This window comes from Carassius auratus, unplaced genomic scaffold (genome assembly GCF_003368295.1).
Source record: "Carassius auratus strain Wakin unplaced genomic scaffold, ASM336829v1 scaf_tig00215316, whole genome shotgun sequence".
NCBI lineage: Eukaryota > Metazoa > Chordata > Actinopteri > Cypriniformes > Cyprinidae > Carassius > Carassius auratus.
In genome coordinates this window covers 1,450,556-1,467,853 of record NW_020528035.1, presented here as the reverse complement: position 1 = coordinate 1,467,853, position 17,298 = coordinate 1,450,556, and the positions used below count along the sequence as shown (strand labels likewise).

General features: G+C 34.5%; 1 protein-coding gene across 1 annotated transcript in view; it reads left to right on the top strand.

Annotated features, from left to right (window-relative positions):
* Positions 1-17,298, top strand: part of tut7 (terminal uridylyl transferase 7) — a 28,993-nt gene that overhangs the window by 5,015 nt on the left and 6,680 nt on the right. Inside the window, exons 5-23 of the mRNA XM_026259936.1 lie at positions 93-270; positions 361-449; positions 3,881-3,932; positions 4,202-4,271; positions 5,099-5,225; positions 5,325-5,444; positions 5,754-5,882; positions 6,032-6,209; positions 6,281-6,612; positions 9,184-9,447; positions 11,188-11,338; positions 12,441-12,527; positions 13,703-13,803; positions 14,396-14,453; positions 14,792-14,895; positions 15,622-15,711; positions 15,889-16,002; positions 16,396-16,473; positions 17,051-17,228. Coding sequence (XP_026115721.1) covers positions 93-270; positions 361-449; positions 3,881-3,932; positions 4,202-4,271; positions 5,099-5,225; positions 5,325-5,444; positions 5,754-5,882; positions 6,032-6,209; positions 6,281-6,612; positions 9,184-9,447; positions 11,188-11,338; positions 12,441-12,527; positions 13,703-13,803; positions 14,396-14,453; positions 14,792-14,895; positions 15,622-15,711; positions 15,889-16,002; positions 16,396-16,473; positions 17,051-17,228 — 2,500 coding nt within the window. The remainder of the gene's footprint in view (positions 1-92; positions 271-360; positions 450-3,880; positions 3,933-4,201; positions 4,272-5,098; positions 5,226-5,324; positions 5,445-5,753; positions 5,883-6,031; positions 6,210-6,280; positions 6,613-9,183; positions 9,448-11,187; positions 11,339-12,440; positions 12,528-13,702; positions 13,804-14,395; positions 14,454-14,791; positions 14,896-15,621; positions 15,712-15,888; positions 16,003-16,395; positions 16,474-17,050; positions 17,229-17,298) is intronic.

The following is a 17,298-nucleotide window of genomic DNA, read 5'->3' as shown; positions in this document are numbered from 1 at the left end:
TTTACATATATTACCAAATATTGATCAAGATGTTAGCAGACTCAAACATCTGTGCTTGGAATTCAAAGTTGAAATGTGTCTGCTCTTTACAGGAACTGCAGAAGTTGACGCTGCTGTTGAACATCCCGCCTCCTGGAATACCCCAGTGTCATTCAATCACCTCGGCTCTGGAAAGTGTGGTCGCTGAGTTCGGTTTAAACGATCAAGATTTGAAACAGCGGCAAAACGTCCTCACTCTCGTTGAGAAAGTCCTTAAGCCAATCCTTCCAGGTGTGTAACAGCACAGCGGTAAATTCAAAGCTCACTGAATCCTTTATTCAATGCTTTTTCAATACCTCTGTATTCTCGTTTCCCCTGCAGATTGCCAGTTCAGATTATATGGATCTTCCTGCACCAAGTTTGGCTTTAAAGACTCTGATGTAAACATTGATGTGAAGTTTCCATCCCATGTGAGTACAAAGTGCATATCACAAATATTCTCACAGCTTGCATTTTAATATATGTTATTTTGGCCTATGAGTTTGATATAAGTAAATGCTTTTATATTTATATTTTTTTTAGGTTGGCTTGAGAAAGCCAACTGACCTACTGATTTACTGTAGTTTTGATCATCCGTTTTATGAAAATCCAGTCTAAAGGTCTGAACTGAGTTTGGTGGGTGTAGATTAAACGCTAGATGAAGATGAAAAATAAATGGTTTAACGACATTTTAAGATAAAAAATAGTGCAAGTCAGCTCAGACATACATTTTAGTTTGGGATCAGGCTTGCGCCTTGTCTGTAAAACCAGGGGATAAAGTAGGGTGACCATATTTTAGAGGACAGTGGATGCAGTCTTGCTTGGGCATGGGGCTGGGCTGTGGTTGGTGGTTAAACTAATGTGCCCAAAGTAGCACAATCTCAAATATCAAAACTTAAAATATGTAATTTCCATACCTAATTGTCATGAAGCTTGTCAATGAACTTTAGACTGTTACACATCACCCTGTACTACATTCCCCATAATCACAAATTCACCTGAAACCCATCACACACAGCTGCAACCAATTACACACAGTATATAATCAGTTTCACACCACCATTCAGGGCCGAGTATTGTTTAGCATGTATCACTATGATAGCTGATAGCTACTGTACAGAGCCTGCTCTAGTTTGGATAATCTAGTCTTTTAGTCTTGCCTTGTCTGTTTTCCTGGTTCCGGATTCTTGCCACGTATCTTGGATTAACCCATTGCTTACTGTTTCGGGGTGTGTTTGCTCTTCGCCTGGATTTTTGCTCACGTTTACGGATTACCCCTCTTGTCAAGCCCTCTGGATTTACGCTTGCCCTAGGAATACTCTGTCTTGCCCTCGATATACCTGTGTGCCTTTGTCTGACCCTTGCCTGTTTTGACCATGTTTAAGAATAAAGCTTTGCACATGGATGCGCATGTCTCGCGTCTCCTCAGCTCTGTTGCACTAATATACATATTTTGTAGTCACTGTTATGCATATTGATCATCAGCTAAAAAGTTTCCTACCAGTGGCCCTTCACAAAACATAACATCTAGCAGTTTTTTCATAGGTAGAATGCAAAATGTTTTAATACAAGCATTTCAGTCAAATGTAATTTATGCAACATTTCAAACCTTTAACCAGGGCCGGCACTGACCAATTTGGTGCCCTAGGCAAGATTTTAGCTGGTGCCCTTTGCATTGCAGCCAATTCCACCACTGATCATTCACACAGAATAAGAAGCATAGCTTTATTAAATAAAACAAATTATTTATAAATAAGGATGCACAACAAATAAACTGACAATAACTCAAATAACTTTTTTAATTAGAGAACTTTATTGTTGTAATTACATTTAAGTCTTAATTTCTTCATTTCAGACTTCCATAAATTTAGGGATGCACTGATCTTAACTTTTCATGGCAGAATCCAAAACTATTTTTTTTATGTATTTTAAGCAAAATACAATAAAGAATGAAAATATGAGTAGGAAGAATATGGGTAGTTGCTTCATTATATTTTGATTAAATTAGACTGTAACAGAATGGTTTGCGAAATTAGGCTACATAAAACATACCAAACAGGAGATGAGCTGAATGAAAATGCAGATTCACTCTCTGACAGCAGGTGGTGCTTAAGAAACAGCAGTGATGCATTGTAAACACAAAATCCATTATACAGAGGCAAGATGAAAGGAATATACCATCTAAACTGTTTCTTAAGACCGTTCCCCTCAAGGCGGGCGTACACGGTGCGAATTCGGATGGTCGGAAGATCGTATGTCCATGCACACGTCACGAGTGAGTTTACCTGAGAATCGTACAGACGAGGTGATATATGACAGAAGGATCACTCTATGACATTAAAGTACCGTGAGAGCGATAAGAGAGCACACGGATCCAATGCATTCGAATCGCTCTCGCGATACTTTGATGTCATATAAGTGATCATTCTGGGCAGCGCTGCTTCAATTCGAACGTGCCAATATAACTGCTCTCCCTCTCTCATAACTGCATATAAAATACTGATACGAGTCGTGACTGTTTCCTACACTTAAAGGTTCTTTTTCAACAACAGGAAACCGGGACATCTGGTCAACCTAGTGTGTGTGTGTTCTTGTATATGGTTTATGGGGACACATATCTATAATGACATGGGTATTACAACGTAAACATGGTTTATGAGGACACTTCCTGTGCCCTCGTAAATCAAATGGCTTAAAAAAATACTAAACGTGTGTAATTGAAATTTTAAACATGCATTTTTCCATGATGAATAGAGGTAGTGTATGGGGATAGAATATAATGTTTGTACAGTATAGAAAACTGTACGTCATTTTTTTTAAGGTCCAAAAAGAAGACATGTCCGGGGAAAAGAGGATGTATGGTTACCCTAGATAAAATGTTTATGCTGTCTATCGCTAGCAAAGCTTAATGACCATCCTACGACAACATGCTAATAAAAACATGCTAGCAACATGCTAAAATCAATTTAATCATGAAAACAACACGTTAATTATGTTACAACTATGCTTACTATGCTAGCAGCATACATCTATCTAATCTATCAAACTTTCAGGCATGTGTCCTCAAACCAATACTCATCTACCGTATTTTCCAGACTATAAGTCACACTTTTTTCATAGTTTGGCTGGCCCTACGACTTATAGTCAGGTGCGACTTATCAAAATTAATTTACAAAAACCAAGAGAAATGGACCAAGAGAAAATATTACCGTCTCCAGCCGCCAGAGGGCGCTCTATGCTGCTCAGTGCTCCTGTAGTCTACACTGAAAACAGAGCGCCCTCTCGCGGCTGTAGACGGTAATGTTTTCTCTTGGTTCTTGGTTCTAAATAAATGCAACTTACAGTCCAGTGCGACTTACATATGTTTTTTTTCCTCATCATGACGTATTTTTGGACTGATGCGACTTATACTCAAGTGCGACTTATAGTCCGAAAAATACGGTAGTTGTTTTCTTAATTTTTTAAACTACATTTATGTCTGTATTATCAACTTCTTGCAAGACTTGCAGTGCCACAACAACTTGATTTAATCTTTAGTTTTTTCAGTTATTATAGGCATTACACCATTTGCGCCTCACAGAAGGTTATTAGGTTATTATTGGTTCAAACCTCTGATACACTACTAATTATCACTGAGATTTAGGCAAATTATCTCAGTTTGCTGTGATTACAGTTTGACAGCAAACACTTAAAACATGGCATATGTGTTTGAGAGTTCAATTGGATTCCTTTCACAGACCCCAAATGGTCTGCAGTTTTTGGGAGTTATTTAATCAGATGTTTTACAAAGGTGAAGAATTTTGAAGTTTGGTCTGTAAGTGTTTTCTAATTCTAATTAAGAAAAAAAAAAATTTCTCATCAGTACCAGCATCCTGATGTGCTGCTCGTGGCTCGAGAGCATCTCTCCAAAAGCGGTAAGTTTAAAAGTGAACAGCAGTGTAAGAAATGGACAACTGTAAAGTGAAAAAAGCATAATTTGCAGAAATAATTTAATTTAATTCAGTGTTTAAATTGGCTATTGCGAAAAAAGAGCAGGGTATGGAGTTACACACTGATACTTTTTTTTTGCTATAGCAGTATGATTGTTATTTCATAAATTTATACTATTTAGAGTACTTTTTAAGCATTCAGAATAAAGCATCAATATAGAATATCATTTTTATTATCTGTTTCATTTTTGCAGCTCTTTTTGTCAACGTCGAGGGTGACTTCTTTAAGAGGATGCCTGTAGTTGTGTGCAAAGAGAAATCTAGGTCTGTGTTTCCTTGCTTATTATTCTTTAGTTTATATATGAAGTTACCTGCTTTTAAATGTGTGTATACTTTAACATGTAATTGTTTAGGGTCAGTAAGATATTTTTATATTTTGTTTACTTTTACTCACTTTTAAATTGATCGAAAGTGTGAACAAAGACATTTATAATGTTACAAAAGATTTCCATTTTAAAGCTGCTTTTTTTTTTTTAATTTACAAAAATTCATATAATAAGCGAGTACATCATAAATCCATTTTCCAAACATTGTTTTTGGCTTATCCTGGATTACTTCAGTACACCTAGGCTATAATAAGTGTTTATATTCAGAGTATTTCAGACTGTGGAGTAGCCCAGTACCTGCGTGATTCTTCATAGACATAAACAGAGAGAAGTAGCTCTGGCTACAGTGTTCTTCCACAAGACACACACATTTCTGTTTATTAACCGCTAGAGAGACAAAAGTTACGGACTGCGGCTTTAATATAAATTGCATGAATTCATCAAAGAATCCTGAAAAAAAAGTATCATGGCTTCGACAAAAATATGAATCTGCACAAGTGATTTCAACATACTGTAGATAATAACATCACAGGAATAAAATGCACTATTAAATGTATTCAAACATTTATTTTAAATTGTAATGATATTTCACAATATTACAGTTTTTACTTTATTTCTGAGTATGAAGGTATAAGTAATGCATCCTTTATGAGCAGAAGAAACTTCATCTTACTAATCCCAAACTTTTTGACTGTAGTGAAAAATTGTATGTGGTTTTATTTCTTTCTTTATTTACTGTTTTTTTTTTTCTTTTTTTTTCTAAAGTGGTCTGATCTGCAAAGTCAGTGCAGGCAATGAAAGTGCATGCTTGACAACAGCATATTTGGCTGAGCTGGCGAATCTAGAACCCCAACTTGCTCCGCTGGTCGTATGCTTCAGATTCTGGGCTAAGGTGAGACTGACATGTACACTGAAAAAATAGGAGTCTCTCTATAGGATTATTTTAACATTTATGATATGTGATGTTTTTTTGTGTGTGTGTGTGAATTAGGTTTGTTGTGTGGACCAGATGGAAGAAGGTGGACTTCCAACCTACTGCTTTGCCCTCATGGTCATCAGCTTCCTGCAGCGACGGAAAGAACCCATCTTACCTTCATACCTAGAATCTATGGTGTGTGTGAGTCAATACATCAACTGATAAAAGTTTATAGGACCAGTGCCCGATTATTGCATCCTAGAACCTTTTAAAGAGATAAAATGAGACCATGTGCAGTCAGCCAGTCATTATTGCAAAATAAAACCCAATACAGGGATCAGGACCCAAATGCAAGTATAGACTATTTAGAAAACTTATCCCAAGTGTGGATTTTGCAAATTCCTGTAAGGACCGGTTTTCATTGTGAGGGAGTTTGATTTATTTTTTGATCTTTGACATAGCCTACAGTAATATGCAGAGACTGATGTTGCGTTCTGTCTTTAGGGATTGCCCATGAGTAAACTGAAGAGTTTCTCCTTAATTGGAGTTGAGAAAGGACATGTGCTTTGGGTCTTTAATCAAACCTCAAATGATCCCTCTCAAGATAAAGACAAAGCTGTCAAGAAGGGAAAGGTGAGTACCTTCACACTTATTCCTAAACCGTATATCAAAGGCTATAATTTGAAGACAACTTTGATGCCAAAAGAAAGTCAACATAATTAATGCAATATGTTTACCTATTGGTTTATAGTCCTGTGTTCTTGTGTTCTTATTTTAAATAGTGTCCACTGGTTTTCAAAGTCTGTAGCCCTCCTGTACTGCTAGGGAAGCTTTGGGTCGAGTTACTACGATATTATTCACTGGAATTTCAAATACCTGAGAAAGTCATTAGCGTGCGCACAAACAGTGACCTGTGGCGCGATCTCAAAGACTGGCCTAAAAAGAGGATTGCAATTGAAGGTATGCATGACATCACGTGATAATTTCCTAGATCTGAAATGCATTGATATTCATCCTTGTTTTCTTCTCAGATCCTTTCGCCGTCCAGAGGAACGTGGCTCGGACGTTGAATAGTCAGATGATGTTTGACTATATGTTGCATTGCCTCAAAACAACTTACAAGTACTTTGCTTCTCCTTCAAAAAGCACAGCAGGGAAATTCAGCTCAAACCGTCAAACTGACAAATCTGTGAATGCTGTGAATCACGTTGATTCAGTGAAGGGAAGCACAAAAGTGCCAGCTGAGGATTTGGAAAGATCTGATGTGAGATCCAGTCCACACAGTGCAGAAGAGCTGGAGGACTGCATGATTGAGCTGGAGCAGGACGAGGACGAAGAAGCTGACTCTGACATGGAGACTGAGGTGTGTGTGTGATCCCTTGATCTTTATTGTTTGGTCTTAACTAAAACCATTAAAAATCATTTTTGTTTCATTAAAAATAATGTTAAATATAAATATTCAATGAAAAATAGTAAAAACCTTGCCTTGGCAACTAACTGAAATAAAATTGAAGTACTAAAATTACTTGTATGTGTATAAATGTTAGGGGTGGCACGGTTCAACTTTTTCACGGTTCGGTTTGTTTCACGGTTTTAGAGTCACGGTTTCGGTACAGTTCGGTATGTGCTTTTTTTTTATGGAAAAACTATATTTTCTAATAAAAAAGAAGAATATTCCATCCAACTACAAGCAAACAGCACAAATAAATACAATAGAGTAAAGATACAAACAATAAACTGTGATTTTTTTTTTTTTTTTTTTTAGGTAGGTCTTGCATAAGATTTTAGGTACAGAAATTGAATAAAGTAATCAAATGTAAAACAGCATTGCATATTGGACTTTATAAATGGGGGAAAAAAAGATTATTCTTTATTAAAGATACAACAGCTTTTTAATCAAGAGCAGTGAGTGATTTCTTTTGTTGTTGCTGTTCGATTAATATAGAGACTGTCATTTTAAGAGAATACACCGATACAGTGGTAAGTGCATTGCCAAGACGGGCATTTTGACATAATTTTTGTGTGAATTTGTCCATTTAAACACAATACTTCAGAGAGCGCTTAATATTTGCGCGCTTCAGGTGAGCGCAAGCACAATTTTTCTCACTGCGTGCGCGCGAGCTTGCGTCCTCTGGCTCTTAATTGTTTAAACTGGCAAAGTTTAAATGAGTTTAGTTTAACCTGTTAACTGTCACTCACGTGTTTGAAGATAGACTTGAATGTGCATGATACAAATCTAAATTTTTATAATTCATGACTGAAAACATTTTGTAACATGATTTTGTTGTGCCATTTACATGGTAATGCAATGTCTGATTTTAAAATGGGGTTTAAAGGATGAATTTTGAGATTTTATGTTTTCAAGTGATATATAACTTCTGATGATTTCTAAAATGTGATAGAGAAAAAGGCAACGAGGAAGTCTTTTTTTAAAACAAAGGTCAAAGCTCCTTTTGTAATGTTGATTTCTGAGGGTGCACTCTTGTCATAAATTAATCTATTACTTTTCCTACATAATTTTTAACAAAAAATATTGGTAAAATATATATTTGGGAGTCTTAGACCTTTCCAACGATATATAGTTTGTCAAGATTAGATTAGATTTGATTGTAATATAGTATAGTCAACATAGGCGTCCCGTATACGGGACGGGGTGACATTTAACAGGTTAAACACATATTAATGTGTGCTATTTGGGTCTCATCTGTGAGCGCGCGCTATCAGCACCCGGATGATGACACGGCATTCACATTGATCAAGAGTGAATGATTTGTCCAGGGTTGTGTTTTTTTTTTTCTCTCTCTCATCGCTGTTGTTGTAATGTCTGGGAAGCCAGAATGCGCATCCATCAGCAGAAATATTTATTAGCTGAACACAGTTTTTTTATGTGCTATTTATAGCCAACCATATTACAGATGATATTACAGATGCTTTGTCAGATTTAAGTTGAACCGCGGTCCTAGCGCGTGCCGAACCGCGTTTGAAGCGAACGGTTCGTTTTTTTTCAGCCAACCGTGACACCCCTAATAAATGTGTATATATAAACTAATAAAAAGACTAAACAAATTAAAATTATTTGGCTTTCTATAGGTTTTAACTAAAACCATAAAAAAATATTTTTGTTCATTTAAATATAGCTGAAATTAAATAAAATATAAATTTTAGATGAAAAACATTAACTTAAAAACTAAGTGAAATCAAATTAACAAATTTACTAAAAACGAAATGAATATAATGATAAATAGAAATATTTAAAAATAAATGTTTATTAAAACACAGATAACTAATAAAAAGATGTAAGCACATAGCAAAACTAAAACCTAAACTTTTTTGGTTTTCTGTTGGTCTTTTTTTTCATCATGCGGTTAAATTAAGCAACATTTGGGATTAACAAACTATATCTGTCCAAATTCATTACAGTAAAATTCAGCATTGTTTTTTTTTTGTTAAGTTTATGTATTTATTTTAAATAATAAATGTAAAAAATTAATTTAATAACATGCCTTGCCAACTAACTGAAATAAAAGTTTAAGTACTAACATTTCTACAACTAAAATAAAAATAACGCTAAATAGAAATATTAACAAATAAATAACAAAAGCACATAGCAAGATTACTAATAATAAAAAAATAAAAAATATCAATTTTTCAGTATATTTTGGTATGTTTAGACCTGGGAAAGTCAAGGAAAATGTGATTCTTCATGTTCTGGTCCCCTTGATTATTTTTTAAATATTTTCTTTCCCCAATGTGTTCAAGCTGCTCAAGTGATATTTTTTTTTTTTAAGCAACCTGGATTTTTTCCAGTTAAAAATAAGACACATTTAATGATTAGTACTTTGAAATCTTGTTTCAGCTAAATGGTTTTGTAAAATAATGGATAAATATTAATTAGTTTTTGTATTAGTTAAAAATAACAAATGATCATTTATAGGGTGAAGAAGAGGAAGATGAAGATGAAGATGATGACATAGAGCTCGATGGATCTGGATGTGATCATTCTTGCGATGAGATCTTCCCGTTTGAGCGGGAAATGAGTGATGATGTAGGGTCTGATGTGGCTGATCCAGAGAAAGCAGCGTCTGTCCCAGACAAACCCAAAGCTGAGTTTACCCAATCTGAATCTCCTGTAGGAGCTCAGGCAGGCCCTGAAGGCTTTCAGTACATCTTCAGCAAGCGCTTTTTCAGTAATGGCAAGGTAAACATTCACCTTTTCTTACATGCATGGCTACTGAGTGTCAGTTTGCATGTCTGAATCCATCAAATCACGTAATTAGAGAATGTAGTGGACTGTGGAAGCGCACAGGTGCAGCAGAGAAGCAAAACTACTGTTTAGGGTTTCAAGTGCAGGTCAGATGCATCTGTAAATATGCTATTGTAGTTCTGTCTTAGTACTTAAGCAGTAGCAGCTCATTGCTAAATAGTCATCACACAAAATACTGTATACTAGCCTAAAGGACATCATTATTATCTATTGTAAAGTTACACTAGTAATTTAGCAGACAAATAATCGTATCGTATTATAATAGGTTTAGGGGCAGATAGGGCAGACAACTAACAATGATTTAACTATAAATCCAAAGACAATGGTTAGCCCATGTTAAACCATGGTAACCACAGATTAAACAGTAGTTAATAGTTTAACAATGGAATGTGTAGTAAAAATAAATACAAATGGACATATGCTTACTTCAATATCCTTATTTGGGTTGATGTACACACTGTTTAATGCAGAAATGAATGCATTTAACCTGCAATTACAAAAGCATGAATAATTTTTTGATACATTAAACATTAAATGTTGAATACTGATATTTGAAATTATTTAAATAATAAAAAGGTACTTTAAATGTGAAATAAAAACTGCCAGTAGGTGGCAGCAAGCCACTGTTAATAAGTGAGTCATTGCGAACGAAACCCAGTCATGTTGCTTAGACCCACAAAATCAGGAAATATGCTGTCTAAAACGTAATTATCGTAATTAAATTCTTGTTTATTGAACTGTTGTAAAAAATCATTACCACATTTGATAATGGTCACTCTTTGTGTAAAATGTATTAACTAAAAAAACACTATAAAGTGGTATAAATATATACATTTTCTGCCTTCGTGTCTTGAATTGTGATTATTCTAAATTTATTTTATTAGACTGAATCATGCAGTGAAAGTACACTCTAAATGTGCACGAGTCTAGACTTCACGTAATATATGTGTGCACTCTGTAGGGGTCTTTATAATGATTTTTGAAAAATACACTCTAATATCAAATCGCACATTGTAAAAACAACAATTACAATATTATCGCAGACGATATAATCGCACACCCCTTCACCACACCAAATAACTGGCTAAAACAAAACTGGTTAGAAATGAACACTTAAAAAAAAGAGATTAAAGTTTGACTCATGTCCCATTCATTTACATGAAGAGGATGGGATTTTTAAACCTATACTGCAGCCAGAAACCAAAATGTTTTGACTTCACTTTTCAGGACATGTGTGGCACACTTATAGAGAATGCACTCTTTTTGCATTTGCAAAGTAATTACTTATTCAGATAAGTTCCTACTCAAGAGAGTATGCAATTTTGGACACATCCAGTTGATCTAATTAATTTTAAATGAATCATTTGATTGAGTGAATCACTCATTAAGACAGTACTTGCTGCCACCTACTGGCAGTTTTAGTGTCATATTCATTCATCCATTGGCATCCAAGTGCCAGCACAAAAAAAGTCAACAAAATATTATTTAATTATCATTATCAACCGTTATCGTTATCAAATATCGCACACCCCTACCTGTAATTAGTAAAAAATAAAAGGTTTGTCATTGATGTCAGGCATTTAGCTGCTCAAACAACTTTTAAGAAATTGTTTTAAATATTTCTGTTGACATTTTCAACTTTAATAATTATAACAACTTGATTTTCTTTGTTAGTCCCCTGTTCTGATATGCAGCCTTTGTAAGAGTGATGGACATTTGAAACAGGACTGTCCCGAGGACTTCAGACGAGTGGAGCTGGACCCCCTTCCACACATGTCTCTAGACTTCGTCAAGCTCCTGAATGAAGTCTGTGAGCAATGCTTCCGTAAGTACAGGGTCAATATTTAAAACTTTAACATTAAGACATTCCTATTTTGTTATTTTGGAGAACTAAACCAGGGGATAAAGAATATTATGGGTGTATGCAGACACATTTATTGTATTGTAGTAAGGGTTGTCAAGCATTTACATTTTAAATCTCATTAATTATATGCTGATTATGTAATGGAATTAATTACAAATAGATAAATATACATTTTGGCTGAGAAATGACCCCCCAAAACAGTATGGATCGGGAAAGGTTCTCGAGCCGGGACTCGAACACGGGACACCTGGAGCACAATGGCACTATATGTCGGCATGCTGCCCACAAGGCTGTCGGTGCCAACATTTTTTTTTAAAGAAAAAAAGAAATGAATATTGAAATATGAAATCTTTTTATACTCTCAATATGAAACATACCCTTTAGAGGGATTATATTTATCCAGAAAACATTTCATTTTAGAGTCTTGCATTGCTAACAAGACTCTAAAAGTATTCATAGTTGCAGTTGCCAGAGGAAAATAGTTTAAATGCGCTCCTATTCAAGGCTTTTTTCCTTAAATGGATCAATTTTCTTCCCAGTGTACTTAAATTTCCCAACTTGACAACCAAGCACATGCTCGCTCCTCACTGTGGAAAAAGCACTAATGAGCTGAAAACACCGGCAAACCTGTAATTTGGAGTTTAGAGATTTCCATTGAGATATTCTGCTCAAATAAAAATGTAATTCAGCCAACTGTTGTCTTTCACACAGTCTTTTCTGCTTTTGGCTTTGAATAAATCTCCGAGTTAACCATACGACTTGATGTTCTATATATTTCTTAATAATTCTTATGGAAAGTAAAAATTTTTTTACAATGTTTGTGATTAATAATCGTGATTATATTTTTGGACAATATAATCATGATTAACAATTCATCCATAATTGTAGAGCCCTATTTATAAAGTGATATACAAATAAATAGATTAATAGATATCAATTTTAAATAATGTACATACATCATCTAGATTTTTAATTGCTGTGTTTAACAAATGTTGAAATCTTGCTTGCACTAAAATTTTTTACATTGTTTCAGTGTTTCATAAAAATGATTGCATCCGTCTAGGTGACTTTGCGCCAGATGACGTGGAGGTGAAAGTCAGAGAACATATTTTACAAGATATCGAGAAATTCCTGAGATGTCAAGTGCCAGGTAATGCGTCTTGGTCTAACTATTTAAAACCTTAATCTAATTTAAAGGGGGGGTGAAATGCTAATTTTCACTATCCTCAATATCCTGTTAATCTTGAGTACCTATAGAGTAGTACTGCATCCTTCATAACTCCAAAAAGTCTTTAGTTTTATTATATTCATAAGAGAAAGATAGTCTGTACTAGGGCTGCACGATGTGTCGTTTAAGCATCGATATCGCGATGTACGAATCCACGATAAACTCCATCCACTGGTCCCTTAATGCTGTTTTTTTTTTTTGGTAATCTGTGCAGGGTTGTCTTGCCCTGGCAACCAAAAATACACTTCTTTTGTGACTTTTCGCGACACTCTCGCTCTGATCAGTGAATGTCTGTGCTCTCAGTGCTCTGCTATACGGGAGCGCGCGCTCTTCCGGCAGACGTGCCCTCAGGACCCATATAAGGAAATTCCGCTCCATCTAACGTCACACAGAGCCATACTCGAAAAAAACTTTCCGAAACTTGTGACAAACCGGAAGGAGTATTTTGGGAACAAAAATACTCCTTCAAATGTACAACTTAATTTTTGAAACTTTGTCCATGTTTAGCATGGGAATCCAACTCTTTAACAGTGTAAAAAACTCAGTATGCATGAAATAGCATTTCACCCCCCCTTTAAACCCAGTCTAAAAAAATTGGTAACACCTTGAAGGCTTTATGTATAATGCAAAATAAAGGTATTCGACGGGTAAATGTAAGATATCAGCATTGACTGTCAAAAAAAAACAATATCAGTCAACCACTAATATATACAAATGCATTCACATTTATGTATATATTTAAAAAAATGTAAATACATATCTATACTTGTATATAATTTGTTTTATATATAAATATAAAAATTTGATTTATAAATGGAACGTTTTTCCTTAATATATAAATGTATGAGTGCATTTATATATACAGTACATACTAAATATACACAGTACACACACACATATAGTATGTAAACAGACTTTTATTTTGAATGTGATTAATCATGATTAATCGCTTATATATACACACACAAATCATCCAAGAGCTGGATTTGTGAGCTGGATATTTCTTAGCATTTCTTTCTCTATTTTGTCACAAGTTTTGTATGTAATAGGTGGACTGTACAGATGCTTATTTGTTCATTTGTATTTTTTTTTAACAGGAGCCAAGCTGGTTTTGTTTGGTTCATCCAAAAATGGGTTTGGCTTTAAACAGAGTGACTTGGACATCTGTATGACTCTAGAAGGCCAGGACACAGCAGAGGTACCGTGACTTATTCCTTCAGTTGTACAGAACGAGGTCTTGATGACACACAGACAGAAAGTGTTCATTACTGTGACAGAGTCTGAATAGTGTTAAAATGGTTACAACTGTTCTGTATGTGCAGCTGTCATTGTTTTTACAGCTGTTACGGTGTTGCATTATCATAGCAAAGTTTTAATGTAAAAAGTAACTTTTTACAGAAATGTTATTTTCAGACCACTATCTCATTAACACACATTGTGTGGCTAAACTATTGAGACACTGAGTATTTTAACATTTAAGAATCATCCCCATTCATTTCCATTGAAAGTGTCTCACTGTAACCCACCGTAACCTTTTTGTTTTTTGTGTGGCAAAAGTGGAGATACATTTTTATTACTAATATTTTATTTAAAAAATTAAATAATCCTGAAAAATAGTGTATATCAGTTTTCACAAAAATATGAAGCCGCACAACTATTTTCAACATTTGAATAAAATCTTACCCAGCCAGATGAAAAGACTGCAAAAAAAGTTATTTAGGCACTTTTTAGACCCTGTTTGCACTCCTGTCTTGCATTGATTGAGTTTCTGTTTCTGGTTCCTCTGACAGGGTTTGGACTTCATGGCTGTTATAGAGAGTTTAACTAGAGCACTGCGAAAACACCATGGTAAGGTCTCCGATTTAGTTTTTGAGTGTAATTCTGAAAAAGCCTATTGTTTACATTACTGTAGAGCGCAGGCGCTCATTTCATTCAGTGTTCTTGAATCATATTTTGCATTATTATGGAGTTTTGACATTTTCAGGAAGAGAAAGACTATATTTCTTCTATATATTCCCCTCTCCGTATTTCAGACGTAGTGGTTAATGAAATGACAAAGAGTCCATCTGTATGCTTCAGGCAACCTCCTTTCACTTTAAATGTGTGTTGTTAAAATAAATCAGTGGTTTTGTTTTACAGCCCATCTCTCTCTACCTCTGCCATGTCTATTTATCCATTCATTTTAGGCCTGAGAAACATCCTACCTATTACTACTGCAAAAGTCCCAATTGTGAAGTTTTACCACACCAAAACTGGACTAGAGGGAGATATAAGCTTGTACAATACACTGGTGAGAGAATAAACCTGACACAACATTATTTATTGAAAGTTCAGGACACTGAATATTGCAGTTGTTTAAAGTGCAATGAAGAGAGCAGTTTTATCATAACGTTATTGATCTTGGATGTAGTTTCCCCCTTATCGCAAAAGTTTAAACTTTAGTATTTCAGCATTGGACAAGTACTGTGCTTGTTTGGGTTTCTCAATGCCCTTTAGTTCGTAAAATCTCTTATTTCTTTTATGCAATATTTTAATTTGGTCCGACATATATACCCACTGCTGCATCTAAAGCTCAATTTTTCAAAATGTAAATAAACTTTTTGCGATTTGCTTCAAATTCACTTTAAGATTGTTACTTCTTATTATAAAAAAAAGTAGGGCTGGACAAAAATTATTTATATTCCCAAAATCAATTGAGGTGTCAGTATATCGGTATTTGTGTCAGTTATAATGGCTTTCATTCATAGTAAAACAACATTTTTGTACTTTTTGTACTTTTACATTTACTGTTGTTGAATTAAAAATTTAGAATTATTATATTACCAGTGAATTATTTTTATTTGTATGTATGTATATTGTATTTATTTATTTATTTTCATAATGTAAAAAAAGAAATCCTCACTTTAAATCCATATTAAGTCCAAGTAGTTAAGTTTCTCAGTACTTTCTTGTGTAAGTAGACTGTAGGTGCACATATTGTAAAAGCGCAACCAGGACTTTTCTCTTATATTCTCAGGCTTTGCACAACACTGAGTTACTGGCATCATATGCTGCAATTGACATTCGGGTGAAGATCCTCTGCTACGTCATGAAAGTGTTCGCAAAAGTAAGTTTCACATAAAGTCACTGTCATCACTGCTTCAGTCTGAGATCGTAAAACTTTAATGCCCATGTTTGAAGCTAGAATAAGTGAGAATCCAGCAAGTTGCTTTTGGTGAAAAGATTTAACATTTGGTTTATTGAGACACATCAGATATAATATTTCTCATGTGTGTGTTTTGAGGTGTGTGATATTGGGGACGCGTCACGTGGGAGTCTGTCTTCATATGCTTACACTCTAATGGTGCTGTACTTCCTTCAACAAAGAAGCCCACCTGTGATCCCAGTTCTCCAAGAGGTGTCTGTCTTGATCATAATAACTTATATAATGACAGTTTCTGGTAATAAATGATTTAAATACAACACTTACACAAATGTGTGTATATATATATATATTATATATACACAATTTATTAATTTATTTTTATTTTTTTAATCTAGTACTTTAACCTTAAATATACAAGCACTTGTAAACAGCTAAAATGTATTCCTACTTTTTATTCCTTAGATATAATTTTTTAAGTTCTTGTGCATTATTCCAAAAAAAAAAAAAAAGATAAATACAGGTTAAATTGGGATACATGTGATTATTTGTCATTTTGTGTATATTTTTATGTTGTGTTAAGTACATCCTAACCTGCTTTGTTATGGTAAGACTGTATCTGAATGGATTTTGTGTATGTTTTTGTAGATGTATGTTGAAGAAAAGAAACCAGTAGTCCTTGTTGATGGCTGGGATGTACATTTCTTTAAGGATTTGAAGAACTTGGTGAGTGAGATTATTTGTAAGAGCATAGCTGATTGTAATTTGAAAAAGTTTGTAAGTTTAAAATCGTACTGTGCAAGTGAATTCTGGACTTGAGTTTGGCTTCTATATCAGTGTTATTGTCCTAAAATTGTACTCTTTTACAACAACAATAATAAAAAAAAATTTTTTTACATGTTTTAACAGACTAGTGTAATCACTCACTAGTTTTACTTATGTACTGTACAGTTCTAATCCAATATTACCACTCTTTTACAGCTTTCATGTATTTCCCGTATTTGTTTTTAGTGTACAGTACAGTAGTCAAGTCTCATGTTCACAAGGCTGCATTTATTTGATAAAAAATACAGTAAAAACAGTAATATTGTAAAAATATTATTGCAAATAAGAATAACTCTTTTTCTATTTCAGTGTATTAAAATGTAATTTATTCCTGGGATGCAAAGCTGAATTTTCAGCATCATTACTCCGGTCTTCAGTGTCACATGATCCTTCAGAAATAATTCTGATATGCTGAAGAAACATTTCTGATTATTAGAAAATATTACTGTCTTGATTCCTATTGTTGTTGATTCCTAAGCATAAATACTGGCCAGAGTACAAGAAGAACAAGGAGTCTGTGGGGCAGCTGTGGTTTGGACTGCTGCAGTTTTACACCGAGACATTTGACTTCAAGGAGACTGTCATCTGCATCCGCAGAAAAGAGCCTCTCACCACCTTCAAGAAGCAATGGACCTCCAAACATCTAGCCATAGAGGGTAAGAGCAAATCAGACCAAGAACCTAAGAATATGCAGCAGTACTCTCAGATATTAAGGTACAAAATCTG